The sequence below is a fragment of the Triticum dicoccoides genome, chromosome 4B (assembly GCF_002162155.2).
Source record: "Triticum dicoccoides isolate Atlit2015 ecotype Zavitan chromosome 4B, WEW_v2.0, whole genome shotgun sequence".
NCBI classification, from domain to species: Eukaryota; Viridiplantae; Streptophyta; class Magnoliopsida; order Poales; family Poaceae; genus Triticum; species Triticum dicoccoides.
Window position 1 is genome coordinate 415,388,694 of NC_041387.1, and position 11,439 is coordinate 415,400,132.

Below are 11,439 nucleotides of genomic sequence, written 5' to 3' on the forward strand. Positions count from 1 at the left end.
GTTCATTGGAGTAAAGAAAGATACAGCCTGTATTATTTGGATCTTTTGGCTACTGTCTTTGTTCTTTTTAGTTTTGTTATTAATCTTGCATTTATGCTTAATTTCAAAATACAATTTCAGTGCAAGCACATCCTAACCAGTATACATGCACATGCAACTATAAATTAATATAAAAAGAGCAAAACCTTAAAAATACCCCTGTAACAGTTTAAACGCCTGTGCTTTACAATTGAGACTGTAAAGACTAAAGTCACACTATCTCTCTATATATACTCTATTCTTCTGTCATTGTGAGCTGGCACATCCTCACCAGACATTCTTGGTTGAGATCGGTGTATTTTTGATGATTCACATCCACACTACGAGTTCCTAATACTTGGCATTCTGAAGTGATCAACAAGAGAATCAGAGACTTGCTATAAAACCATAAAGCTGTACAAGCCTTTATTACGTTACAACCCTGCCTGATTTAGTCTTTCCTTATAAAGAATCAGGCAACTTACCAAAAGGGTTCTTTCATGGTCACTGCTCTTCAAGTAGTTAAGTTTATTTTTCAGGCTGATCCACGGTTTGTTTGGAACAGGAATTTGTTAGAGGAGCTTATTGAAACTAAGGTAATCCTATTTGAAGAGAATACAAACGTTTTTCTGATTTTCATTTTCAGACGACTTACCTATTTTTATATGTTGTTGCAGCTTGATGAGTTCATTACCCCACTGATCCAAGGAAATATCCTAAAATTTCAAAAAATTCCATGAAAATATAATACAGTAGTAACTATATCTGCACTTGTTACTGTTTACTGTGTACTTGCCTTCTGGCCGTTGGCTTCTCTTTCCATTGTGCAAATATGCAATGCTGTCCCCATCATTTGTATTTCAGCATTGGAGGAAATATGCTTCAGGAGTTGGTCCATCCTTGACTATTTTACGTTTTCAGACAGAGCAATTTACCTTGAAGGATAGACTAGTCAGAATAACTTTATTCTCTCAGAGATGCAACAGGCGTTTAGGTTGTACATTTTTTCCCTAACATTTCAATTGGATATTAGCATCTGGGACTAACTTCTCATTGTCATCCACCCATTCATTGCAGGGACAAGAATGTGGAGAAGGGGTGCAAATCTTGAAGGTGCCACCGCCAATTTTGTCGAGACAGAACAGCTGGTTGAGTATGAAGGTTTAACGTCCTCATTTATACAGGTGATTTCATGATATAATGAGATAAGCTTCTTTGCTGGATGATCATGACATATTCAAAGGAAACATGATATTAATCCTATAAATGCTATGTTATGTGACGACATTTAGATTAATATTTTACAACTCCCTTGTTAGGTTAGGGGCTCTATTCCACTTCTCTGGGAGCAGATAGTGGATTTAAGCTACAAACCACGACCCAGCATTATTGAACATGAAGAAATGGTAGGAACATATTGGCACCAACGTGTATATCTAATGGCCACTCTCACTGAATACAACCTGCTGACTTCTCTCAAACTATTATCGCTCACAGACGAAGGTTGTTGAGCGCCACTTTCACGATCTTTCACAAAGATATGGAGATACAATGGTTATTGATCTGACCGATAAAGTAAGTTTTTGAATTCATATTGGAATTGTGAGTTGTTTTGTGATTAAATAAATTCATAATATGCTGATTTATTGCAGCCTTTACATTTTAAGCTACAATATGAAAGGACTTGTGTAGAATCAAGCACAGAGCGAGCAGTCCATGTGTAAAAAAATGTGAACTGCTCATGTTATTACACCCAGTTCTTTGCTTGCCCCAGTTCTAGCCTGTTTTAGTAAATTGAAGACTGAAACAGAAAAATAAAATTGTCTGTAGCTACGTCTTGACCTCTTCTTGAAAATATCAAACTTTCAGTCAGATAATCAGATTATTCTTTCAGTCCATACAGCAGAGACAGATGACAGTTTGTCCGACCTTTCTTTTATTGCAGCAAGGTGATGAAGGAAATTTAAGCAATGCATTTGCTGCTGAAATGCAGAACTTTCCTGATATCAGGTGCTTTATGAGCTTATGTTTCCTGAAAATGCTTAGCTATTCTATCGATTTTTATTTGCAAAGTTGCAAGTAGTGAAGTAGTACTTACTATCTCCTAGGGATTATGTGTCACATAACATTCATTTGTTCTATGCTAATAATGTTGTCCTTTTCTAACAGGTATGTGCACTTTGATTTCCATCATATTTGTGGCGGAGGGAACTTTGATAACTTGCAAGTTCTCTATGATGAAATTGAGGAAGCTATTCAGAAACAAGGGTAATTTCTAAATAATGAATATTCCACTCTTTATTTTTCCTAATAATACCACTTTAGTATCCACTTCAACCACTCAAGTTTAACTGTGGCAAGTAATTTGCTCTTGATTCATTTCTGGGCCAGCGGAGTAGATATTTCCTTATGAACTCTAAAGGAGAGATATTGTTGGACCAAAGTGGCGTCGTTAGGTCCAACTGCATAGATTGCCTGGACCGCACAAATGTGACGCAGGTCTGTTCACCTTATTTATCAGATCCAATTTGATAACATTGTTTTTTTTTCCAAAATTGTTAACTTATTTGCTCTAGGTTTTCATTGAAATACAAAGTTAACAGTTTGTAACCGTACGCACACTTACCTAACTGAGTAGGTGGATTTGCAACCTTGTGCTCCTAGCACTGCACCCTGCAAAACTTTTCGCTCTAGTTGAGTGTCTAGATCATTGTGCCACCATTACAGTTGTATAATAGACAGTTCACGATTGCAAAGATCAAAGAGCAGCCTAATTTGTTGTAATTATTTACATATTAGTTAGACATTACTCCCTCCGTTCCACAATGTAGTGCATATAGATTTAAAAAAAGTTAAACCTTGCAAATTTTGACCATGTGGATGAAAACATTTACATCTAGAATGCCAATCATATATCATTAGATTCACCATAAGATGTACTCCCTCCGTAAACAAATATAAGAGCGTTTAGATTACTATTTTAGTGATCTAAACGCTCTTATATTTGTTTACAGAGGGAGTAGTTTCATATTTTATATATTTGGTATTATAGATATAAATAGGTTTATCTATAAACTTGGTCAAAGTTTGCACAGTTTGACTTCTCAAAAAATCTATACGCACTACATTATGGAACGGAGGGAGTAATATAATGGATTAACTAGAAGATGTACGTTGCTGTGGGAGGTGTAGCACAAAATTCTTATGAATACAATCTTTGTGGGAGTCGAGAAGCTAGTAAGCAACGATTTCTTCAAGGGGGCAGCTGGGTTGGAGCATGCGGATGACATGGACTCATGTCAATGCACTTAGTGGGTATTCACTTTATAGGATATATGAATGGGTATGTCCCATTGGCATTCCCCTGGACACTAGCTCTGACTCTGATCATCTTGAGATGCAAAGATTCACTTCCACAATCATTTCTTCATGGAGGCTTTGTCCTTGTCGCCTGGAACATCTAGAAGCAACGAAATGCTATGATCTTTGACAATGTTAGCCCTCGTAACCTAACCTCTTGGTCTGGGTTTGGCAATTTTGCTCTCAGGCTTCACGCAGCCCTGTATTCCAAAAGGGCAAAAAACACATTTTGAAGTTTAAAAGCTTTTTTTCCACACAGATATATCTGCAAAATCTTATTGAGAAATGCATTAGTTTGTAAGCTGCACAGAAAAGACAAATTTGTGGATCCATAATAGCAAATGGTAACTCTATTTTTTAATCCACACATTTATCTTTTTTGTGTACATCACAACTGAAAAGATATACTAATGAAAATTTATACGTACACACTACACATCTATATATAGATGTAAAACAAATTTCGGTATTTTGAGGTTTTAAAATACTGTATTTGTTTTAAAGAAAGGGGATCCATGTAGCCATGGCTCTGTTTCGTTTTTTTTTGTTTGATCTCTCCTCGTCAAGAAGGATCTCCTTCTCTTAGCTTTCTTAATGAGTGAGGAGCTTGCAGCTTCTCTCTGAGCATGGATTAGCTCCCTTGTTTAAGAGAGAATCTCTGTAGCGCCTTCCTCTCATCTGTGTTTGTACAGCACCCTCAGTATTGTTAATATCTCTTTAATGTAAATATTTTTTAATACTAAATAAAAGTTACTGCCGGAGCCTCCCCCACAGGTTTCCGTTAGAAAACCATAATATAGTTCTGACTTGGTTCGGCCTTAGTTCCTTGAAGCAACTATACTCCCTTGCGACTATATTGAGGTTGCAACTGAATGAACAGTAACATTGACTAAAATACAATAGGAAGGTCTAAATATTCATGTGATTGATATCACATTATTTTGATTGACAGGCTTAATGTTTCGTGATTCAGACCTTGCTACTTTTAATTGTCTGATGAACACATTGCTGAATCATTTCATATCGTCATGGTGAATTCTTTTTGAGTGCTGCTTTCCAGAGTTTCCTTGCAAGAAAATCTTTGGACTCACAGCTGCAGCGAATGGGGGCATTATCATCAGCTGAAAGTATCTCTCAATCTGATAGCATTAACGATAAATTTAAAAAATGTAAGGTATGGTGATGTTTAGTATGGTGCTTTAGACAGTTTTACATGTATCGTATTCATGCTTAATACATGCTTGGCAGTGTGGGTTGAGCATGGTGATGAGCTAAGCCTTGAATATGCTGGTTCTTATGCCTTAAAGGGAGACCTTGTAAGGTAATTTCTAGCATACCATCTTTCCTGAATCAACTTTGTTATGTCTATATCGTCAAGTTCTTGACAACTCAAATAACACAGGTATGGAAGGCAGACACTGCCTGGATTGATTAAAGATGGCATGAGCGCTCTTTCCCGGTATTATTTGAACAATTTTCATGATGGAGTGCGACAAGTAAGTTGTGAACGTATGGTCGTTTCTGATGTTCCACACGAACTATCTTGCATTCCCGCCTAATATTTGCTAACATGAATAGATGTCCTACTTTTATCAGAAAATAATTGTTTTTAGGGTATGTTTCTTTCAGTTAGCTTTTGATACAGTTTGTTCGTTGCTAGATTATAACTTGCCCCCGCGTTCATGCTAGATTATCACTTGTAACACCTGTTCTTAGTACTAGAGTTTATATTTTACAAAGTTGTGCTAATCGTATGGTTCTTCTGAAACCAAAAATTTCAACTCTAGGATGCTCTAGATCTTATCAGTGGTTACTACACGGTCAGCAAAAGCAGTTCTTCTCCTTTTCAAATCATTGGATTTGAATCTGCACCAGTAAGCAGCCTTGTCCATCTTCTCTGCCTTAGTATGGTTCCTCTCATTTATAGATGGTTTTTGCAACTCTTCCTATTCTTCAACCAACCATGCAGCATTAACCATGCAATCGATTCTGACATAAGTTTTGCATTTGCTGGGAAAAAGTATCTTCCTGTGGCGTCGGCAATCATAGTTGGTGGGATCACTGTCACAACTTTCACTCTTAGTCAAGGTCTGCCTTGTACTCATCTTGGCTCCGTAGGTTCCTGTTTAGCACCGTGTATTACTGATCTCGTCTTCCCATCTGCAGTTGGACGGAGCGCACAACACCTCATCTCGTCCATCATCTTTGCTGGCTTGACAGCCGGAGTGATAGCCTTGGTGAAAGCGAATGGGAAGCAGCTCTGCTCTAGACCCCGATTATGCGGTCTGATCTAGTTGGCGGTCCCTTTTCTCTTGTCCAGTTCTCAGAGCTTTGTTGCTGGAATCTGAATGGGTATGAAGTGTTGATAGCAAGCTACGTGTCCGCTGTCAGCGTAGATAGATTAAGCAAGGGAAAGGTTGGCTTGCTGGTCCGGTTAATCTGAAGTAAATTTTGTAACACCTGGTTAGATTGTCTGGTTTCCTGGTAAATAGTGGATTGTGCAGTCAGAGACACGCCATCTTGTAGTAATGAAAATTAAGGTTAAATTGTAACATTGAATTCTACCGCACAGTTTCTGTATCTTAAACTTGTGAAATTGTCCACACAGAATTTAAAATTACTGAATTCGACAGGCATACTCCAGAGTGAGAGGTTGGCTCTTGTATAATGCCAGCTTAACCAAGGACAGACAGGCGTAAGCTGCCCAAAAATAAGCGCTCCCGAGATAGTGGTGGCAGGCCACGGTTCAAGGCTATCAACAAAACAGGTAGCCAGCAAAAAAAAGACCGTCCCTGTTTTGCTCTCTTTCATCCCTCTCTTTGCCGGCTGCCATCCACATTGGGATCTCGAATTCACCTTGGATTTTGTAGCGTAGGGCAAGGCCGCGCCTTTTCTCAGGCTGCCCTGCTGCGTCAAGTGTCTTCTGTCGCAGGTGAATCGGTCTAAATGTCTCCGTCTATTTTGCTGGATTTCGGCTACCTGCAGATAACGCGGCATGGCATCTTGGGATTTAGCTGATCTCCTCTCTGTTGTCTGCTCTGCTGGCTGGCTTAACATGAAGTTTTCAACACAGGAGGGATCTAATAGCTGGGATTCTTGGTGGCACCGATCACGAAAGGATTCAAAGCAATATACTGAAATAAAGTTTCAGCACACGGAACCTAAGCGTGCAGCTGATGGCAAGCACTGATGATCCGAAGAAAGAGGCATCAACTTGGTCCATTTTTAATTGGAATAACAAAGCAGGTAAGGTTGAGGGGGTTTCCTGCATCCAGTTCCAAGGGTAGAAACAACCACCCCCTTTTTTTCTGACAAGAATGCTAACTACTATCTGCTACCAGAGCCGGAGGTCGAGCAACCGAGAATGAGAAGCACCCAAGAGATCCTCACAAAATATAAATTCAACGGGGTATTATATTTCTCCACCTTTGAATTTTACATCTACCCCTATATTGCTTGTCTCTTGCTGATTTAGCTAGTAGCTGTAAATTGCGCTCCAGGATGCTGCCGCGGCAGCGGCGCACGCAAAGGATAAGCTCATGGAGCGGCAGGAGAAACTCGCGGTAAAACGATTTGGTTCCTTCTGTTGTTCAATCGACACCAAGAGAGTACGGTAAATCTTGACGACACTGATATCCTGTTTCTTGGATGCCAGAAAATGGTCGAAGAATCCGCAGAGTTTGAGAGCGAGGCGGAAAACTTTGCCACCCTCGGTCAGCAGATCAGGAAATCCCTGGAGACCAAGAGATGGTGGTGGCCATCGTGACTCACAAACCAATCGTCCGGTCATCGAGCGATGTGATGTAGTAGCTTAAAAAACACTCTTATATTATGAAACGGAGGGAATAATGCCAATGCGTTTAGCATGCCTGGCTGCTGTACTGCTCTGCGCATGCTAAATGAAACGAAACCAAGACGCTGCCTTTTAGCAACAAGTGGGAATGATTGTGGACGGATACATGTATCTACTCTACTTAGTTTTAATAATTTCGTGATGGGGATGGCTGACGACCGTGCGATTAACTTCTCACCCGCCAGCGCCATACATCACATGTACCAACTCTTATCTTGGACGGATAAATGGTACGAGGAGGCATATTTTGCTTGCGGACTGAATGGTGCTAAGAGGGGACACGGGTGGCGTATACCAGCCATCGGTTGGAGGCTTCTCCGATTGGACTGTCCATCGATGAGGTTAGGCTGCTACTAGTTCCCTTTTCCACTTGCCACGTCGCCTCTTCAGTTCCTAAGCTAGTACTCCCTCCGTCCGGAAATACTTGTCATCAAAATAGATAAAAGGGGATGTATCTAGATGTATTTTAGTTCTAGATACATCTCCTTTTATCCATTTTGGTGACAAGTATTTTCGAACGGAGGAAGTATGACCCTATAAACAGAGACAGGAGCCTGTAGTGTAGCATCAATTAACTATCCTGTGGTTGTACGTAGCATAGAGTTAGACCCTGTTTGTTTCATAAGTCCTAAGACTTTTTTAAGTCCCAACTTATAAGTCATAAGTCCCTACCTGTTTGTTTACAGGGACTTATAAGTTCCGAGTCCCTACCTGTTTGTTTACAGGGACTTATAAGTCCATGTTGCACCGCTGCAACGAGGCTCAGGAGAGGGCCTGTCCGGCGATTGAAGGCACCGCTGCAACGAACCGAGTCAGAACGAACCGAGGTCGGGCAGCGACGGGGCGGCGAACCGAGGCAGAACGAACCGAGGCGGGGCGGCGACGGGGCGAGAGGCAGGGCGGCGACGGGGCAGAACGAACCAAGGCGGGGCGGCGACGGGGCGAGAGGCGGGGCGGCGACGGGGTGAGAGGCGGGGCGGCGGCGGCGATTGGACCGAGAGGCAGGCGGCGTGCGGGGAACGAGCCTGGAGCGACGCGGGGTAGGTCCGGCCCGGAATAAGTCCCAATAAACTCCTCTCTGGGAGTCTTATTTGATAAGTCCCAAATCACCACAATAAATCCCAATAAGTCCCTTATGTTTGATTTAGGTGTGACTTATAAGGACTTTTTTAAGTCCCTAAACCAATAAGTCCCTGAAAACAAACACCCTTTTAGCTAATGGCGCGTGGGTGATATGGTTGAGCGGTGGCACGAGGACCTCGTGTCCTCCTGCCGGCCACACCCGCAGCCGCGGTTCCCAGCAATTTCTTTATTAGCCCGTGCGTTTAGTGGGAAGACTTTTCACGTCCCTATCTGACAAAGTGGTTAGCCAACGCAAAGCAGCCCGCGCGCCGGCCATGGACCAACACCAACACGGTGCGTGCTGACGCTACCCTACCTTCTTCTCCGTCCAGGGAAAAAAGAGAGGAGCAAACATCAGCAACCGCTCTAGGACATCTTTTAATCAGTTGACTGCTCATGTGTGTGGCGATAGTCAGTAGTACTACTAGCTCGGGCGCCACCTACTAGTTGTGATTTTGTGAACCCAAGCGTGACACACAGGCACAGCCACATCAATCTCCCATGCAAATTTCCGAGCCGTCCCACGCCACCGGCCCCGTGGGAACCGGAGTACGGGTGAACGCGGACGCGCTATCCGATATGCAGCGCCGTCGCTTCAGCATCCAACAAATACTGTATAAATCAATACAAATATATACTCCCAAAAATATTTGTCATCAAAATGGATAAAAATGGATGTATCTAGAACTAAAATATGTCTAGATACATCCTCTTTTGTTCATTTTGATGATAAGTATTTCCGGACGGAGGGAGTACTATGAATGGTTGTTCGGAGCAGCGGATGTCGACGTGCCGCACTCCGTCGCCGCCGCCCTAACCGTGCATCTCCTTCCCGGCATTACGCACACACCATGGTGCACTACTTCTTTTGGAGACGAATCCGACTTCAATCTTTAATTTCAAAAATTGAATCATAATTAGTATATTGTGACACGCAAAGATATCTGATATATAAGATTTCCTTCGGATATATTTAAACTTGTCGCATTTAGCTAAACCTTTGCATCTCAACTTTTCTCCGAACCAATGGCGGACCAAGATTTTGACCATAGGGGGTGCCCATTTTCTCATTCACAACAATAATGCCAGGTATAACCATAAAAAAAGTCAGTTTATCACTCTATCCTTATAATACATATATGATTAAACTAAGAGTACTAGATAAAAAAGATTTGCATTTTTTGAGGGAATGCCAGAGCACCCACGGAACTCCCACTGGATCTGACACTGCTCCGAAACCTTCATGAAGAAGACCAAACCTACACGAACTAGATTAGCTTCATAAGTGTTGCATTAGTATAGCTACGGTCAAAGCCCTCCTCCTTAGTTTCGAGCTTATATGTCAGGGCTGAAAATTAACTTCCACAAATGTGAAGTTCTTTCCATGGGGGTGGACCCCGAAGAGGGACGTCGCATTGCGGACATGCTTAACTGTAAAGTTGGGAAATTCCCTTTTACTTACTTAGGTCTACCCTTAGCTACCAAACGGATAATGATAGATGAGCGGGAACCACTTTGTGCCAAGGTAGGGGGCGGCTTTGCCCTTGGCGTGGCAAGTTCCTGTCCTCCGCAGCGCAGCGTGTGCTTACAAACTCGAGCCTCTCCTCCCTTCCCATGTTTGCGATGGGCCTCTTCCTCCTAGCTGAAGGGGTCCATGCCAAAATGGACACACCACGATCTCATTTCTTTTGGGAAGGAACGGGTCCGAGACATAAATATCACATGGTTAAATAGGCGGTAGTTTGTCGGCCTAAGGCCTTGGGATCACCAACACCAGACTGCTCAATATCACCCTTATGTGCAAATGGATCTGGAAACTGTCCCAAGGGGCGACGGGCTTGTGGGCGGACTGTTGGGGAACGTTGCATGGAAAACAAAAATTTACGCACACGCAAGATCTATCCATGGAGATGCATAGCTACGAGAGGGGGAGAGCATCTACATACCCTTGTAGATTGCTAAGCGAAAGCGTTTATCAACGTGGTTGATGTAGCCGTACACCTTCACGATCCGTCCCGATCAAGTACCGAACGTACGACACCTCCGCACTCAGCAAACGTTCATCTCGATGACGTCCTCGCCTTCTCGATCCAGCAAAAGAGGTGAAGTAGTAGATGAGTTCCAGTAGCACGACGGCATGGTGATGGAGGTGGTGAAACTATCCGCACGGCTTCACCAAGCACAATGGGCGTGGACGGAGGAGGAACTAGAACTAGAGGGAGACGGGGCGCCACACACGGCTTGGGGATCGTGGTGTGTGTTGCCCCTCTCCCTCCTCTCATATATATAGGTGGGGGAGGAGGGGAGGCATCTTAGGGCGCCCCAAGGGGGTCGGCAGCCATCCCTAGGGCGCCTACCCTAGGCACCCCCTTTCCTTCCTAGCGGGGTGGAGGAGAAGGCAGGAGGGGGCCGACGGCTCCCTTGCCTTAGGCGCCCCCCTTTCCTTCCCAAGTGGGCCGGCGGCCAGGGAGAGGGTGCGCCAGCCCCTTGTGGGTTGGTTTGTTCCTCCCCTTGGCCCATTAGGCCCGTAAACTCCCTATAGGTCTCCTGGAACCCCTTCCGGTGACCCGATGACTACCCGGTGCATTCTGAAACCTTTCCAGAGGCCAAATAGTATTGTCCTATATATCGATATTTACCTCCGGACCATTCCGGAGCTCCTCGTCATATCCGCGATCTCATCCGGGACTCCGAACAACATTCAGTCACCAACTCACATAACTCATATAATACTATATCATCAACGAACGTTAAGCGTGCAGACCCTACGGGTTCGAGAATGATGTAGACATGTCTGAGACGCTTCTCCGGTCAATAACTAATAGCGGGACCTGGATGCCTATATTGGTTCCTACATATTCTACGAAGATCTTTATCGGTCAAACCTTTATGACAACATACGTAGTTTCCTTTGTCTGTCGGCATGTTACTTGCCTGAAATTTGATCGTCGGTATCTCCATACCTAGTTCAATCTCGTTGCCGGCAAGTCTCTTTACTCGTTCCTTAATACATCATATCGTAACTAACTCCTTAGTCACTTTGCTTGCAAGCTTCATGTGATGCTATATTACCGAGAGGGCACAGA

The 11,439-nt window shown here is 43.2% G+C and overlaps 2 protein-coding genes across 3 annotated transcripts in view; both read left to right on the forward strand.

Annotated features, from left to right (window-relative positions):
* The window catches only part of LOC119290625 (phosphoinositide phosphatase SAC8-like), an 11,615-nt gene extending 5,657 nt beyond the window's left edge, over window positions 1-5,958 (forward strand). For both annotated transcript variants that reach the window (XM_037569241.1, XM_037569242.1), the window contains exons 6-20: window positions 558-614; window positions 696-729; window positions 932-1,012; window positions 1,096-1,202; window positions 1,338-1,424; window positions 1,516-1,593; window positions 1,964-2,028; window positions 2,188-2,286; window positions 2,418-2,517; window positions 4,439-4,547; window positions 4,627-4,699; window positions 4,781-4,874; window positions 5,166-5,252; window positions 5,400-5,466; window positions 5,545-5,958. In XM_037569241.1, the coding sequence (XP_037425138.1) occupies window positions 558-614; window positions 696-729; window positions 932-1,012; window positions 1,096-1,202; window positions 1,338-1,424; window positions 1,516-1,593; window positions 1,964-2,028; window positions 2,188-2,286; window positions 2,418-2,517; window positions 4,439-4,547; window positions 4,627-4,699; window positions 4,781-4,874; window positions 5,166-5,252; window positions 5,400-5,466; window positions 5,545-5,672 (1,266 nt within the window). In that variant the 3' untranslated portion in view covers window positions 5,673-5,958. The remainder of the gene's footprint in view (window positions 1-557; window positions 615-695; window positions 730-931; window positions 1,013-1,095; window positions 1,203-1,337; window positions 1,425-1,515; window positions 1,594-1,963; window positions 2,029-2,187; window positions 2,287-2,417; window positions 2,518-4,438; window positions 4,548-4,626; window positions 4,700-4,780; window positions 4,875-5,165; window positions 5,253-5,399; window positions 5,467-5,544) is intronic.
* Window positions 5,959-6,120: 162 nt separating this feature from the next.
* Window positions 6,121-7,467, forward strand: LOC119290626. Its single transcript, XM_037569244.1, has 5 exons — window positions 6,121-6,310; window positions 6,452-6,624; window positions 6,720-6,787; window positions 6,879-6,941; window positions 7,034-7,467. The coding sequence occupies exons 2-5, from the start codon at window positions 6,555-6,557 to the stop codon at window positions 7,142-7,144; spliced, it is 312 nt and encodes a 103-aa protein (XP_037425141.1). The 5' UTR covers window positions 6,121-6,310; window positions 6,452-6,554; the 3' UTR covers window positions 7,145-7,467.
* Window positions 7,468-11,439: the final 3,972 nt, after the last annotated feature.

Excerpts from the sequence above, each read along its gene's own strand:
- LOC119290626 (XM_037569244.1), top strand. The coding sequence starts at position 6,555 with ATGGCAAGCACTGATGATCCGAAGAAAGAGGCATCAACTTGGTCCATT. Across the intron at positions 6,625-6,719 it reads TAATTGGAATAACAAAGCAG|AGCCGGAGGTCGAGCAACCG; the intron begins GTAAGGTTGAGG and ends ATCTGCTACCAG. Across the intron at positions 6,942-7,033 it reads AGCGGCAGGAGAAACTCGCG|AAAATGGTCGAAGAATCCGC; the intron begins GTAAAACGATTT and ends CTTGGATGCCAG.